Below are 15,643 nucleotides of genomic sequence, written 5' to 3'. Positions count from 1 at the left end.
TAGGGGAGCCCTACCCAGAGCATCATTTATGATTATATTTATGATTATGTTTCTGTTGCGTTTATATTTGCAACAAAAATATTATATTTATTAATATTATACAGGCGCTGGCACAGGGTGAGCGTGGACAGAGCGGTGCAGAGTTTGTGGTGGTGGGGCCACCACATCCGGCGCTACCGGCCTTGCATTCGCCCAAGCACGCCAGGACTCCGACCAGAGGGCAAAAGGAAATGCCTGTCGGCCCACTGCGCCGACCTCGACATTGGCCACCTGTTCGCCGACCACATGGCACGACCTCCAATCCGCCGCACGCGCACACACCACAGCACGCACACGCCACACGCGCTTACCAGAGGTGCGCAGGTGCGAATAGAGCGACCACGGGGGAGAGTCGACGATGATGTGTAGAAAATCTGAAAAATTGGTTTGTTGTGTACATTCCTTCACATTCCGCACAGGGTGCGTGTCGTGCGCACACACGGCTCAGGTGAGACCGAAGATGGACTTGAGTATGCTGGTGGCCTTCTCCACGCCTCCGCCCTCGTCCTCCTCTTCCTCTTCCTGTTGCTGCTGCTGCTGTTGTTGGTGCTTCTTATGCTTCGGCTGCTGATGGCTGCGATGATGGCCCGATTCCTCCACTCCGCATTCCTCCTCTTCTTCAACGTTGCCGCCCTCGTCGTCATCCTCTTCGCTGTACGACCCGCGCCGGCGGAGCCACACGACCTTGGACGACGACGACGTGAACGACGCGCTCTTCTTCGTCGCCATCGTCGAAGCGCCGCCGGCGGTGGCGGCATCGGGCTGGTGCTTCTCGATCTTGTCGCGCTCCTTGTCCTTCCGCCGCTTGAGCTTGCCCGAGAACGGCTTCATCTTTATCTTCTTCGCTCGCCTTCGCGCGTCGCTGAACAGCGTCAACGATTCCTGCACAATCCGCCGCTCGTCAGCGCAATAATAATAAGCATGACAATAACTAATACATAATAATAATAATAATAATAATAATAATAATAATAATAATAATAAAAATGCATTTTGGGGCATAAACAAATAATGCATAATTCGGAACCTTTTCGTTTTTGATGATGGTGCCGGCGTCGCTGAAGCTGTGCGTCTTGCGCTCGTCTTCGTCGTCGGTGGTGCTGCTGTTGGCCTGTTGGTGGTGGTGGATCTCGACGCTGCTCTCGGCGCGCTCCATGAGCACCGTCACGTCGCCCCCCACCGTGTGTGCGGCGTCCAGCGAGGTCTTGCCCCGGTGCCGCGCCGGCAGCTTCTGGCTCACGTCGCTCTTGGCCCGGCGCTTGGCCCACAGCCGCCGCATCTTCTTCAGCCGCTTGCGCTCGCTCTCCTTGTCATCGCCACCGCCGCCACCACCGTCGTCATCGGCGTCGTCGTCGCTGTCCACCTCATCGCAGGCCTCATGCACCACGTCGTCCGCGTCGTCGTCGTTCTCGTCGTCGCTCTCCCGCCCAGGGTGGTGCAGCTTGTTGGCCTTGGACTTCCACATGTGGTGCCGCTTCTTCTCCTTGCGGAGCAGCGGACCCGGCCGCCGGAGGCCGGGCGACGTCGCGGCCCGCTCGCGTGACCGGTCGTCGTCGGCCGACGTCGTCGACGACGACGACTTCACGCCGCCGTAGACGTGGACGCGGATCCACTCGATCGTGTCGTCCAGCACAATGCTCCGCCCGAGCTCGACCAGCTTGATCGCTATCGCCGGGTCGTCCTGTTGTGGTTGTCGTCGCGTCAGTGTGCGTTGTGCGCGTTTGTGGCGTTCTGTGCCTGTGTGGCGTTTGTGTGCGTTGTGTGCGGCGTGTGCGGTGATACGTGTGTGTACCATGGGCAATTTTTCTTCCATGTGGGGGTCGAGCCGGTGATAGTTCTGGCCCAGCATGATGTTGGTGAGGAAGTCGACGTTGTTGTTGGCTGCACCGAACAGAACCTCCGTCAGCTTGGGTCCCCACTTGAGCAATCCCCAATCGTGTTGGTCGCCCTGCACCCGCGAATCACAGTTGTTAGCCTCGTTCGTGTCGCGTGTCGCGTGTCGCGTGTCGCGTGTCGCGTGTCGCGTGTCGCGTGTCGCGTGTCGCGTGTCGCGTCAGGCGTGCGTATGTACGTTGATATATTTTCGAACGGTGCCCGTGCCGAGCGAGAGGATGCGGATGTTCTCCATCGGTTGTCGATTCTTGGCCTTCAGGCCGGTCACCGTGATCGCCGCCGTCAACGAGGGATTGTTGGCCACCACTCCACCGTCCACGTGCTATGATCGTATGTCGTGTGTCGTGTGTGCCATAGGTGTCGTGTCGTGTGGTGTGTGTGTCGCGTGTCAGCGATGGCACAGCCAAAGTGTTGCGAGTTGCAAGAGAGAGACTACATGCCTTGTTGTAGGAGGGGAAGAACGACGGCGCCGAGGAAGACCCCTGCACGTACTCCCACACAGGCGTGTCGAGCACTCTCTGCGCCTCTTCTTCATCATCTGTGAGAGAAATAATGTAAATGACCCGAGATAGCTCTAATGACCATTTTCTCTTCATTATTGTTATTGTTATTGTTTTTATGTATTATTATTATAACCAGAAGAGAAGCACCTGAGTTGTCTGGGTGCATTGGAATGTTGTGGTATGCGCTGAATTGAAGAGACAAGATTTGTTAGTATGCTGCGACGTATCGTGTCGTGTGTCGTGTGTCGTGTGTGTCATGCGGCAGGTACCGAGCCATCCACGTCCGGTCGTCGCCGTCACGCATGATGTCGACGTTGTCCAGCAAGAACGACATGATGAGCAACTGCTTGGGCAGCTCTCCCATCTTGATTCCGTTCAATATCTGCGCAGTCATGAGTCGTGTCAGTGGGTGAGGCCGCAACCCACACGCACCACCGCACACGCGCCCCCTTCGGAAAGTGTACCTCTTCGCCGCAGATGCGCATGGCCGTGTGGGTGTACTTGGCCTTCTTCATGCCGAACCCTGCGACGGTGTTCATGGTCCGCTCGCCTTCGACCAGGTAGGGCATGATGCCCTCCATCAGCGCACGGATGAACATCGCCGAGCGACCTGTCGGCCACCGCTCGTGGTGAGCCAACAAAGGAAAAGGAATTATGAAATATATAACTCTAATTTGCAAATGAAATATATTTCTATCCGAAATAAAATGAAGAAAAAAGGAATCTAAAGAGAAAGGGGGGGCGAACCTGATGCGAGACATGAGCACAGCATGGAGCCTCCGGAGACCCCAGCAAATAAATTCACTCGCTCCAACAGATCCGGAAAGACGGCCACCAATCTGAGCGCGTGCCACAATGCGGGCATGTTCGTGTGTTGTGTGTCGTGTGTCGTGTCGCGTGCCGTGAGCAACACCTCGCGAACAGGGTACGGTACTGGGGAATGAGTACCGTTCGAGGATCGTGGCCTCCAGGATGCTCTTGAGACCGCCGCCGTCGAGGCAGAGGATGAAGAAGGGCCGCTTCGACTTGTTCTCATCGTCTTCCTTGGGCGACGCGGCCTCCAGACCCTCGCTGGCCGGCGCCGCCGACGCAGCGGCCCGTTCCAGCTCGGCGTCGTCGCTTTCTTTTGTGTCGACACTGGCGACGGTGGCGGCAGCGTCATCGGCCCGCCGAGGCGACGGCGGCTTGTCGTCCCGCGGCGAGTGCGGAATGTAGTCGCCGACTGACAGGAATGTTAAGTTTGAGAATTCCCTACATTCCAGGTATTAGGGGGCAGACGTACAGGGTGTTTTCCCGGTCTCGTTGTTGGCCTTCTCGACAAACTCGCGGATCACGTTGCGCAATTGAAGAGACCGGTTCACGGCTGGGTCTTTCACCGAGGTCGCTGCTTGGGCAAAACGATCAATGCATGAGCGTCGCGTGATGTGCGCACGTGTGCGTGCGTGCGTGTGGCGTCTTGTGGGCAACGTACGTGCAAAGAAGCGCATCTTGCCGTCGTTCTTGTCGTATGCAGAGTAGGGGTCCATGTCCTCCACCGAAAACTTTCTGTACCTGTTGACGCATAGGATGGAAGAGAAGAAAAAGAAGAGCGATGAGCCCAAAAAATTCATAAATCAATCCAAAGCCGAGGCTTGCCGTACTTGTTGGATTTGCGATTCTCCATCACTGTCTGCAACCACGTCGACGAAAAGTTGAAATTGGGCGAGGGCCTGTGTTCCACGCAACACCAATTATCATAATTATGATAATGATGATGACGACGACCACGATGATGATGGTGATGATGATGTTAGACATGGCGAAGCAAAGTCAGCTAAGAAGGAGACGACGTACAGTCGGATGTCGAGAAACGCTCGCGACAAAGAATTCTGGAATGTGATCAACATAGAGGGATAGAAATGTTAGTTTACACTCGTGCCCGAAATGATTGGTCGGAGGAACGAACCCCGAGATCGTCGCCGCTGCTCGCTACATCGTCTTTGTTTCGTTCTCGCTCGGGTGTGCCTGCGGCCGCGTCGGCGGCGTCGGTGATCGAACCCGGGGCGGCGGCAAGGGCCGCTCTCGAGATGACCACCTGGCTCTCGTCGATCGAGGTGGTGGTGCTCTCGCGACGCAGCATGCGCGGCACCAGTTCGGTCCACTTGCGGCTCTCTTCGGCCGGACCCAGCGAGTTGGACCGCCGCGGCTTCCGCGTAAACGGACTCGTGCTTGTCGTTGTTGACGCTGTCGACGTCGACGCCAGCGGCGGCGGCGAAAGCTCGGTGGGCGATGATGACGTGGCAGAGCTTGACGGTTGTGTACTGGCAGCGGAGGCCGATACCGAGGCCGTGGTGTCCCGCGGCGGCGTCGTGGTCACGGCGTCCACCACCGATGACGACGCCGGCGACGACGACGTGATGGTGATCGAGACCGCAGCGGCCGCTACGGTCACCGAATCCGCTGACGAGTCTTCCTCCGCCGCTTCGTTCTTTGTCGGCGAGGCGTTGATGCGCACGCGCGCCGGCGATGACTGAATCAGATGAGCCCCGCTTGCCGGCGATGATGACGATGACGTCGTCGAGCTCGAGCTCGAATCAAAGGCCGGCGGCGCCGGCAAGAGTCCACCTGTAGCCGCCGTCGCGTTGCTGTTATCCGCGGCGGATACCAGGCGCGACAGCGGCTCGTACCAGGCCGAGGCCTCCTCGTCGCTCTGAAAGTAGAACCGGGTCGTGTTCTCGAAGTCGTATTCGTTCTTCCAGGTGATGTTGAGCCACGTATCGTAGACGCGGATGACGTTCCGCTTGATCTTCGATTCCGATCGGCCCATGCGGAGGGTCTCCACCTTCCGCCCCTTGTCCACCGCCACGATCGAATCCAGCGGAATCGATTTCTTGGGGGGGTCCCAACGTTTAGTACACCGCACACGACACAACGCACGACACACGACAACACAACGCAGTTATCGGGCGTACCACGGGTCCAAGAATATACCACTCGAGGTAGTCCCCGCTCGCCACGCAGAAGTAACGGTTCCAGGAGTTCTCCTTTCGCTGCAACCAGAGGAAGTCGTACTTGGGCGGGCCGAAGCTCCTGCTGGGCCGGGTAGAGGTCTGCACACACGACACACACGACACACACACGACACACACACGACACACACGACACACGAATCGGTCAGTCCAGTCGCGAGCGGGGGAGGTGGGGGTGGTAGTGGAGGTGGTGAGGTGCCTTGGACCCCGAGTCGCGCGCTGGGGGCACCGGCGGTGATTCTTTGGGTTGCAGGTGCTTGAGCCAGGCGGTGGTCTTGCCGCATTCCATGGCGGCGAGCCGATAGCTGTCACCCTCTGCGGCGTGTTGCGCCCCGATCGACACAGTTATGTGAGTTATGCAAGAATTGAATGCGGGCGGAACCAGACCTGCTCAAGCGTACCACGTTCCTTGGTACCGCGGGGCGAGGGCATGGAGGGCATCTTCTGCCAGTTGTTGAACCCGTACTCCTTGAGCGTGATGCTGAACGGGAAGGCCTGCCATAACAACACTTATTTAGTAAAAATCAAATAAAACGGAAAAGATTTTAAAAAAAACATTAAACAACGTTCCACTACAATAATAATAACGACTGCAAATATAAATAATTATTTATAATAGGGGCGCACCTCGACATCGGCGAAGATGAACTTGGGAACGCTGATCTTATCTTCTTCCCACTCCTCCACGGACAACCGCCTGCCGCCTCCCTGCGGCCAGGTCGCCCACGCACACCGCACACACCGCACACGCACCGCCGCACACGCACAAGCACGAGTGAGGAAAAGGCCGCACGTGCTTGGAGGGGGGAGACAAGGGCGGAACGAACCTTGAAGTGGAGCCGCGCGAAGAGGAGGTGCGAGGGCTCGAGCTGCAGCAGGGCCGTGCCCATCTTGTCCCGGTCGGTGGTCACCATGGAAGGCATCAGCATCCCGCACAAGCATCGGTCCTTGGCCAACGACTCGATCTATACAGGCCAAAGCCAACCCAGCGTAGGGTCAGAATGTACGGAATGTTGTCAACAATAGCAAGTATTTCGAAAAGACCAAACGAATTGGAAAAACAATTGGGAGGCAGGTGCTTGGAGCACGTGACATGCACCCGTAATATTGGGGAATATGAACATATTAACGCTCGTTACACAGATAAAGGACGTTAAAAAAATAAGATAACTTGCCGATGTGTGACACAATACCCTTACCTTTTCAAATTGAGCCATTTCGTGGTCTTCCTGTTCGGCGATGTTGTCATCGTGGTGTGGCTTCTTCAAGGGACCGCTTCCAATCTTCCTCCAGCTGCCCTTCTTTTTCTTGTTGTCGGGCTGCTGGGGCGGAGAAGGCTGCTTGTCCTTGTGCACCACCTGGTGCTGGGTCAGCACTGACAGAGATAGAGCAGGCAGGACCGCGGCCCCCTGGCGTGACCGCGTTGTATGCGGCGACGAGGTGGGCGAGGTGGCCCTGAGCCGCGCTGGTGTCGGGCTTCGTTCTTTTTCGTCGCCGCCTCCCCCCTCTCTTCGCTCTTTTTCTGTTTCGTTCTTCTTGTCCTTTCCTCTTCGTTCTTCTTCTCCCTCGGGCGACGTCGGGTGCCCATTGCTCAGGGTGCGACTGCGCCGCCGCTTTTTGTGCACCAGGCCGTGGGCTGACGAGGGCTTGGTGTCGTCTTTGTGCGTGTCGTGCTGTATGCCGTTGTCCACCTCCTTACCCTCTTGGGTGCCCACGAGTGCCGCAGCCACTCCGGCCGTCGACGCCACTGCATCCATTTTCACTTCTTCTCGCTTACAAACTAAGCTCAGGAACGTGCAGAAGGACTCCCAGATAATCACAGCTCTCTGCGAAGTCGACAAAAACAAAAATCTCGTGCAAAAAGAAAAGAAAATCGAAATCGAAAAATTACCGATAGATGTATTTCGGAAATAATGCAAGGAATGTCGTCCTCACCTGGGTCGAACTTCCAAAAACGGAAAGGTGACGACCTCTGGAGAGGAAACAGACTTGACAAAAATCGGGTGTTGCGAGAGTGTGGACTTCGAGGCGCGCAGAGCGAGCAGGGTCGAGAGTGATTTATTCGGAAGTGAGCGGGTGGAAGGTTGAAGATGTCGCGGCTTCTCCTCTTCTTCTTGGTGCTGGGGTGCACTACTGCCTTCTTCTCCACCCTCTGTGCGGCCGACTCGTTCCTCGACGGGTTCTGGGCCGATGACGGCAAAGACGAGGCCGCCCCCCAGACTGAGAAATCGGAGGGCGACGAGGAGGTCAACATACAGAAGGAGAAGCTGAACCGGATCGCGGACGAGCAGCCCAAGCTCGAGATTCGAGACCCCACGGCCGATACCACTGCTAATCTCGAGAACACCAAGCAGGGTTCGCTCACCCACGTCATGCTTCAAGCTTTCGATCTCAACGGCGATGGCCGCCTCGACGCTGAGGAGAGGAGCAAGATCGACAAGAAGGTACTCCCCCGCATCAACTTGAGAGTCTCGAATTGAGTGATCGCGGTGGTTGATTGAACAAATAATAAGAAGTTGTTACGCTAACCCCCCCCTTCCTTCTCATCGAAGACATGGTTGGAGTTCCACCAGTCGATGAAGAACAAGGCCATGAACGCCATCCACAACGCCATGCCCACACTCAAGGAGATGAAGCAGCGCCTCCAGCAGGCTAGATTCGGCGGCGAGATCCCCAAGGTACGCTCCTGCGCTCACCAAACCAAACCACGTTTCTGCCAACTAGGTGAAGATTCATAGACGAAGAACGAACTTCACTGGTGTGTTTATCAATCTCGAGCAGGAGCTCTTCAACAAGCAGAAGCTCCAGGAGAAGGTCGACGAGCAGAGGCGAGCGGCCGCCAAGAAGGCGAAGGACGCCTACCCAGCCATCACCGTGGCGCCTGGCGTCGGAGAGCTTCACAAGAGATCGCTCGAGCACGCCAAGCGCTACACCGAGCGCGTGCAGCAAGAACAGAAGAAGTAAGAAGCAGCTGCCGGGAAGGACGAACAAACAACGTACGGAGAGGAGGGGAACACGCAAGTAAGACCAGACTAAAGAGGAGAGACAGTGCATTGGAGTTGAGGGTAAAGTGAACGAGCGTGCGCGACCATACGATCCTGAACTGCTCACCTCCGATCGCCAACGCTATTATATTGCAATCTAAAGACTCTCTACCCCAACCGCCAACCGCCAACCGCACCATAAGAATTCAAAGAGAAGAAATCATTTTCTTTTAATTTCCTTCAACAAGCCCGCATTTTCAAAGCCAATAATTTGTTTTCAACGCGAGGACAATACCGCAACAACATGCACAAGGCCGCACTGCAGGAGCTTACGGCGATTTCGCCGCTTGATGGCCGCTACTGGGCTCGCGTTGCCCCGCTGGCCGACTTCTTCTCCGAGTATGCCCTCCACAAGTATCGGGTACCTCATCTCCAGCCAATTCGACGGATTCCGATTTAATAAATCAAATCTGTGATTAATTTAAACAATGACGATTTATTAATTGATGCCCGACACCCGGATGGAAGGTTCGCGTGGAAGTGGAGTACTTCATCTCGCTGTTGGAGCTGGGCGTGCTGCCCGCGATCGAGGAGGACACCGAGCAGGCCAAGGCCAAGCTGCGGGAGATCTACACCAGCTTCACCGAAGCCGACGCACAGAAGATCAAGGACATCGAAAAGGTACCACTTCACCACCTTTTCGCTCCTTCTCTCGTGTGCCGGTTTGCTGCAGCGATGGCGGGTCCGTCTTCGCTAACCCCGTGACGTGGCGGGCGCTGGTTGGCTCGCGGCCTTTTACCTCTACACAGACCACCAACCACGACGTGAAGGCCGTGGAGTACTTCATCAAGGCCAAGTTCACCGAGTTCGGGTGGGAGAAGCAGAAGGAGTGGATCCACTTCGCCCTCACCTCGCAGGACATCAACAACACCGCCATCCCGCTGTCCATCAAGGACGGCGTCGAACAAGTCTACCTCCCGGCCCTCAAGTGCGTGATGCGCGCCGTGCCGCCCGTCGTTTTCGTTTTCGTTCTCGTTCTCGTTTTCGTTCCTCTCCCCCCCCCCATTTCGCTCTTCGCGTTCTCGTTCTTGTTTCGTGTAGTTTGGAGTGATGAATCATCAAGCTGACGACGTGTCACGACACGCCAACAGGGACAAGGTCATCGCCCCGCTGAGGAAGATGGCGCAGGAGTGGATGGAAGTGCCCCTGCTCGCGCGCACTCACGGCCAGTCTGCCACCCCTACGCGCGTGGGCCGCGAGTTGATGGTGTTCGTGGAGCGTCTCGAGAACCAGCTCGTGCACCTCGAGAACTACTCGTACTTCGGTACTCGCCCACATCGCACACGCACCACCGCACACGACGCTGGAATGCCACGAATCTACAGTCATCGCTCATTCTCTCTTCATGTATTTCAGCCAAGTTCAGCGGTGCGACCGGTGGACTGAACGCGCACGTCGCTGCCTTCCCCAAGATCGACTGGCTCGCCTTCGCCGACAAATTCGTCGCCGGTCTCGGCATGAAGCGTCTGCAGGCACAGATTCCGCTCTTCGTGTGTCGTGTGTCGTGTGTCGTGTGTCGTGTGTCGTGTGTCGTGTGTCGTGTGTCGTGTGTCGTGTGTGCGCTGACGAGCGAATGCCGCTACACAGTACACCACGCAAATCGACCACTACGACAACCTGGGCCACCTCTTCGACACCATGCGCAGAATCAACGTCATCCTCATCGATCTCAGCAGGTATTCATTCGCCTCATGTGTCGTGTGTGTCGTGTGTGTCGTGCCTTCTAACACCGACTTGTGTCTGGGTGCAGGGACGTGTGGATTTACATCTCGATGGACTACTTCAAGCAGAGGATCATCGCGGGCGAGGTCGGCAGCTCCACGATGCCGCACAAGGTCAACCCGATCGACTTTGAGAACGCCGAGGGCAACTTCGGCGTGGCCAACGCCCTGTTCGACCACTTCTCCAACAAGCTGCCCGTCAGCCGGCTGCAGCGGGACCTCACCGATTCGACCGTGCTGCGGAATGTCGGCGTGCCCGTGGCCCACTCGCTGGTGTCGTTCCTCTCGCTGGCGCGCGGGCTGGGCAAGCTGCTGCTCAACAAGCCCAAGATCGAGGAGGACCTCACCAACAACTGGATGGTCGTCGCCGAGGCCATCCAGACCGTTCTCAGGTGAGTCCACACCACACACACACACCACAGTTGTGTATTGACGTGAATTTGATGATTGATGCATGATGCACACAGACGCGAGGGAGTCAAGGAGCCCTATGAGCTGCTGAAGAAGCTGACGAGGACCAATGAGAAGGTGGACCAGACGCGGATGGAGGAGTTCATTGACAGCCTCGAGGGCGTCAGCGACGACGTCAAGCGAGAGCTCAAGGCCATCACCCCCGCCAACTACATCGGCGTCGTGCCCAAGCACTGAACAAGAATAAATTTCTTTTCTCTCTCGATTTCTCGATTTCCTTTTAAGGAGAACGTACTTCTGTGGGAAAACAAAAGGAAAAGGCGCAACGAACGAGCGCAAGGGAACTTCTCCAGCTGTAGCACAAGAAGAAGAGGAAAGAGATGCACCGCAGATTGGGGACTAGGTTGGCTGGAAGGGGCTGGACGACAAGGCAGGTAGTGGGGAGCAGGGTAGCTGTCGCGCACTTCTCCACAGCAGACCTCCCAGAGCGTGCCAAGACCGTCATCATCGGGGGTGGCTGCATTGGTTGCGGCATCGCCTACAGTCTCGTACGCTCCTTCTTCCTCCTCCTCCTTCCCTTGCGCTGGGTTCAACCAGAGCTACAACAAACAACTGTTTCTTCTTCTACATTTTACGCCACCAGGTCAAGGCGGGGGAGAAGGACGTAGTGGTGCTCGAGAAAGAGCCCGCCCTCGCCAACGTCACCACTGCGCAGGTCCACCCCTTCAAAAGCGGCATGCGGGTGCAAAAGTGCTCAGTGCTGACCTCGTACTGCAGGCAGCTGGGCTGGTGGGGCAGGTGCGGGACAACCTGGAGCGCGTGAAGCTGGCCATGTGGTCGGTCCAAACCTTCAGCGACCTGCAACAGGACTCCGACTACAACCCCAACTGGAGGTAGAGAGAGGAATAACAACCTCCTTGGTGGCTCTACACTTGCCGCAAGCTGACGCCACATGTACTCACAATTGAACATGATTCATGTCGTGGGGGGGTACAGGCAAGTGGGCAGCTTGCGTGTGGCCTACACCAAGGAGCGGCAGGAGGAGTTCAACAAAATGCTGAACGTTTGTGAGAAGGTGCTGCAACGGCGCCTAACCAGGGTTCCAGTTCGATTCACTGAACGCGTCTGTGCGTGTGTGCCGTGTTTGTGTCGTGCGTGTCGTGTCTTCCAGGCCGGCCTTCACGTGGAGACGCTCAGCCCCAAGGCCGCCCAGAAGATGTGGCCCGGCATGAACTTTGAGAAAGCCACGTACGTGTGCTTAGCTGATCATCATGGCCTGCCCTGAGGCCCCATCGTGTGCGCAGTGATGCTGATTGCGGCAGTTGATTTGCTACAGGTCCATCCTCTGGTGTCCTACGGACGGCTACCTCCAGCCCTGCGATTTGGCCTTCTCCTACCAGCACCAGAGCAGGTGACCACACACGCACCACACGACAATCGCTGGCTGCTGAGCCTTGTTGGGTGCGCGCTCGCAGGAGGATGAACGGCGCCAAGTTCGTGACCGACGCGTGGGTGGAGGACATCGAGCTCAGCCCCGAGGGGACTCATGTCAAGGCGGTAAAGACCAACCGTGGCACCATCAAGTGCGACACCGTCATCAACGCCGCCGGAGCCCACGCGTACCACATCGCCAAGGTTGGCATACTCTCGCTCAGCTTGTCGACAAAACTCAGTTAACACAATTGTTGTGGACAGCTTGTGGGGCTGGAGCTGCCGATCGTGCCGGTGAGGCACGAGTACTTCATCACTGAGCCCACGGTCCCGCCCACGATCACGCCCAACCTGCCCGTCATGAGAATTCCTGGTATTCGAGGATTGACTTACCTCAGCCTATTCGCCAGTGACTGATGGAGGTGTGTCGTGTGCGTCGTGGGTGTCGTGTGTGTTGTACAGATGCGACGCTGTACTTGCGGCCTGACGTCAACGGTTTGCTGCTGGGCGGATGGGAACCTAACGGACTGTCGCTCGATCCTCGATCGTACCCCATCACTCAGAAGCCTCCGGCCATCGCCGAGGATTGGCCTGTCCTTTCCACCTTAGGTATCTAATTCCTAGCCAAGTCTGCGTGGTGTGCGTGTCGCGTGTGTCGGTGTCATTTGATGCTGCTGACAGCTCCGTGACCAGGCGAGGAGTTGGCGCCAACCTATCCCCAGGTCAACGAACTGGGCATCAGAGCAGTCTTCTCCGGGTGGCCCACCTTCACCCCCGATGGCCGCTTCATCATCGGACCCACAAAGAAGGTCTCTTCTGATGAAGGGTGAGTGTTCGCTTCTAACAGTTTATTTCGTTCTTTGTGAGCGTAGGTGCGAGGCTTCATCATGGCGGGCGGCTGCAACGCGCACGGTGTATCGGGAAGCGCGGGCATCGGCCACCATGTCGTGGAGTCCATGTTCGAGAAGGATCCTTCGCCCTATGTGCGCAGCCTTAGCCCCGATAGGTACGCGCCTATCACCAGCATCATCTTTCGTCTTTCTCTATCGAAGAGGAACTCACCGCACACTCCCGACCGCACACGCGCACGCACGCACACACACACACCGCACTTTAAGGTTTACCGATGGGTCGTGGGACTGGGACAAGGCGGAAAAACAGGCGCGCCACATCTACGAGACCTACTACCACATCCGCAAGACCTGAGGCCACCCAGCTCAATGCATTCAGCCAAACATCCGCAGCGGATACACGTCACATTAAAGTTGAACTTTTCCCTCTATTTGCAATTCAGGTTGCACGCACAAGTTGATAATATATACTTAATTACATGTTACATAGCCTCCTCTAAAACGTAAACACACACGCTCCACTTGAGAAAACGTAGAGCCGCTCTTTGCCTCCGTTGTTTTTCTTTTCTTCACAAACTGTGCCCGTCCCAGAGCGAGTTCTGCTGCATGTCGGCCACCGAGAACCGCGAAAAGTAGGCGGGGCGGTGTTCGGGTCCGGAAGGGATGACATCTTCGTCGTCCTTGTCGAGGTTGGCCAGCCGGTCCTGTCGCAGGGCGGCCGATTGTCGCCGCTTCCTGCGCTTGTAGAGGATGGTGGTCACCGCGACCGTGGTCAGCACGACGCAAGCGAGCGGCAGGCCCACGGCCATCCCCATCATGAGCAGCATATTGTCGCCGCCGCCACCGCTGGATGACCCCGTGCCGTCGCTCTTGGCCCCGCCCAGAAGTAGGCCCAGGCCGATGGTCGGATCGTAGAACAGCGAGCTGTTCATGGGCGGGAAAACGAGCGTGAGCATGTAGACGCCACTGCTGGCCTCGTCCACGGCGACGCTGTGATTGATGGCCTGAAGCGTGCCGTCGACCTGGGCCACGTCAAACACTTCGACCTTGGCCACCATCCGCTTGGGCTGGGCTGCTCCCGCCGAGCCGAGAGACTCGGTGGTGACCAGCAGCGGCAGGTAGTAGGTGGTCGCCAGGGCGTGCGGGTAGCGCGGGACCACAATCAACGGCGTCGACTTGTCGGCCGTGGCGGTGGAGGCGGCCGCGCTGCCGTTGGCCGACGGCGGAGCGATGATCAACGCCGAGATCCCGTACTGCATGGTGATCGGCTGGCTGGCCGTGCCGCTCGGCCGTGTCTGCTCGGCGTTGCTGATGGCGACGGTGAACTTGAGCGTGCCGGGCTCGATGCGGAACGGGACCGAAGCGAACTCGGCGCTCGCGGCGCCCGAGAACATGGCCAGCTCCTGGGTGATGGTCTGGTTGTCCTCGGTGGTGGCGGTGTAGCTTACGACCTGCACGGGCGGGTCTGCCGGATCGTCGGCCGGAAGCGTCTTGGCCACCACGGTGTACTCTGCGGGCACAATTTATGGTATATCCCATAAGAAAGTCTTAGTTAGAGAGAATATATATTGATATATATATATATATATCCAGGTGGGCGAACCGGTGATGACCAGGGGCGGCGCGTCGGACCCCATTCGAATCTCTTGGAAAGTCGCGGACACACCCAAGGCGGGCGCGTCTTCTCAAAAACGCAACACATAAACGTTAGCGCAGAGAACGACAACGACACAAACGAATGCATGAAAAAGAAAGTGAAACAGAACAAACCTCCGCTCGTGGTGTCGTTGCCCCCGGTCGTCCCGTTGCCCGCGGTGGGCGAGGGCAGCGGCGCGAAGAGGGAGAAGGAGGGCTGGGTGGCGTTTATCTGGGCTTGGAGGTCCGGAATGGCCGACGTCTCGGGCGCGGGCGATGGCGACGGGCTGGGCGACGGCGACTGCGAGTTGCTCGGCGTGCTGGTGGGGGACGGTGTAGCCGAGCGGCTGGGCGAATTCGACGGGGTCGATGTGGGCGTGTTGGTGGGCGTCTTGGAAGATCCCAGAGAGGTGGACGGTGAGGTGGACGGGGAGTTGGACGGGGAGTTGGTAGGCGAGTTGGTCGGCGACCTGGTCGGCGAGTTGGTAGGCGAGGTGGTCGGAGAAGTGGATGGCGAGTTGGACGGCGAGCTGGACGGTGAGACGGATGGCGAGTTGGTGGGCGAGTTGGTCGGCGAGCTGGACGGTGAGACGGATGGTGAGTTGGTGGGCGAGTTGGTGGGCGACCTGGTCGGCGAGCTGGACGGTGAGACGGATGGCGAGTTGGTGGGCGAGGTGGACGGCGAGGTGGAGGGCGAGGTAGATGGTGAGTTGGTGGGCGAGTTGGTCGGCGAGCTGGACGGTGAGACGGATGGCGAGTTGGTGGGCGAGGTGGACGGCGAGGTGGAGGGCGAGGTGGATGGTGAGTTGGTGGGCGAGTTGGTCGGCGAGGTGGCGGCGAGCTGGACGGTGAGACGGATGGCGAGTTGGTGGGGGAGGTGGACGGCGAGGTGGTCGGCGAGTTGGTGGGCGAGGTGGAGGGCGAGGTGGTCGGCGAGGTGGAGGGCGAGGTGGTGGGCGAGGTAGTCGGCGAGGTGGTGGGCGAGGTGGTGGGCGAGGTGGTGGGCGAGGTGGTTGGCGAGGTGGTCGGAGAGGTGGTGGGCGAGGTGGTCGGCGAGGTGGTCGGCGATGGCGTGTTGGACGGCGAGTTGATGGGCGAGGTGGACGG

The 15,643-nt window shown here is 57.8% G+C and overlaps 5 protein-coding genes across 5 annotated transcripts in view; 3 read left to right on the top strand and 2 right to left on the bottom strand.

The window, feature by feature from the left end:
* Window positions 1–483: 483 nt before the first annotated feature.
* Window positions 484–7,200, bottom strand: ACA1_270270 (phospholipase, patatin family protein; the record flags this gene model as incomplete). Its single annotated transcript, XM_004341591.1, has 21 exons — window positions 484–921; window positions 1,067–1,720; window positions 1,832–1,987; window positions 2,129–2,254; window positions 2,395–2,414; window positions 2,583–2,620; window positions 2,705–2,817; window positions 2,900–3,045; window positions 3,183–3,274; window positions 3,384–3,657; window positions 3,718–3,819; window positions 3,907–3,986; window positions 4,076–4,144; window positions 4,269–4,303; window positions 4,381–5,304; window positions 5,387–5,524; window positions 5,673–5,758; window positions 5,845–5,938; window positions 6,071–6,151; window positions 6,271–6,408; window positions 6,643–7,200. 21 exons carry the CDS (start codon window positions 7,198–7,200, stop codon window positions 484–486), a joined length of 4,362 nt encoding a protein of 1,453 aa, XP_004341639.1.
* A 333-nt stretch (window positions 7,201–7,533) lies between these two features.
* Window positions 7,534–8,407, top strand: ACA1_270260 (uncharacterized protein; the record flags this gene model as incomplete). The annotated part of the gene is made up of 3 exons (XM_004341590.1): window positions 7,534–7,887; window positions 7,996–8,121; window positions 8,225–8,407. The coding sequence occupies 3 exons, from the start codon at window positions 7,534–7,536 to the stop codon at window positions 8,405–8,407; spliced, it is 663 nt and encodes a 220-aa protein (XP_004341638.1).
* Window positions 8,408–8,731: 324 nt separating this feature from the next.
* ACA1_270250 (adenylosuccinate lyase, putative) lies at window positions 8,732–10,856 on the top strand (the record flags this gene model as incomplete). The annotated part of the gene is made up of 8 exons (XM_004341589.1): window positions 8,732–8,848; window positions 8,956–9,108; window positions 9,237–9,415; window positions 9,579–9,751; window positions 9,844–9,977; window positions 10,075–10,163; window positions 10,238–10,600; window positions 10,676–10,856. The coding sequence occupies 8 exons, from the start codon at window positions 8,732–8,734 to the stop codon at window positions 10,854–10,856; spliced, it is 1,389 nt and encodes a 462-aa protein (XP_004341637.1).
* A 143-nt stretch (window positions 10,857–10,999) lies between these two features.
* Window positions 11,000–13,256, top strand: ACA1_270240 (FAD dependent oxidoreductase domain containing protein; the record flags this gene model as incomplete). The annotated part of the gene is made up of 13 exons (XM_004341588.1): window positions 11,000–11,022; window positions 11,068–11,167; window positions 11,263–11,361; window positions 11,397–11,512; window positions 11,616–11,682; window positions 11,791–11,867; window positions 11,956–12,030; window positions 12,095–12,254; window positions 12,315–12,423; window positions 12,513–12,659; window positions 12,744–12,859; window positions 12,923–13,056; window positions 13,169–13,256. The coding sequence occupies 13 exons, from the start codon at window positions 11,000–11,002 to the stop codon at window positions 13,254–13,256; spliced, it is 1,311 nt and encodes a 436-aa protein (XP_004341636.1).
* Window positions 13,257–13,470: 214 nt separating this feature from the next.
* Window positions 13,471–15,643, bottom strand: part of ACA1_270230 (gelatinase b, putative) — a gene marked incomplete at both ends in the record, with an annotated part of 4,520 nt that continues 2,347 nt past the window's right edge. Inside the window, 5 exon segments of the mRNA XM_004341587.1 lie at window positions 13,471–14,411; window positions 14,505–14,582; window positions 14,672–14,837; window positions 14,869–15,377; window positions 15,392–15,643. The exon segment at window positions 15,392–15,643 is cut by the window's right edge and continues 593 nt beyond it. Of these exon segments, the coding sequence (XP_004341635.1) occupies window positions 13,471–14,411; window positions 14,505–14,582; window positions 14,672–14,837; window positions 14,869–15,377; window positions 15,392–15,643 (1,946 nt within the window).

Source organism: Acanthamoeba castellanii, assembly GCF_000313135.1.
Source record: "Acanthamoeba castellanii str. Neff unplaced genomic scaffold scf7180000084770, whole genome shotgun sequence".
Taxonomy (NCBI): Eukaryota; Discosea; order Longamoebia; family Acanthamoebidae; genus Acanthamoeba; species Acanthamoeba castellanii.
Note: the sequence above shows the minus strand (reverse complement) of the source record. Positions and strands in the feature narration are given on the sequence as shown.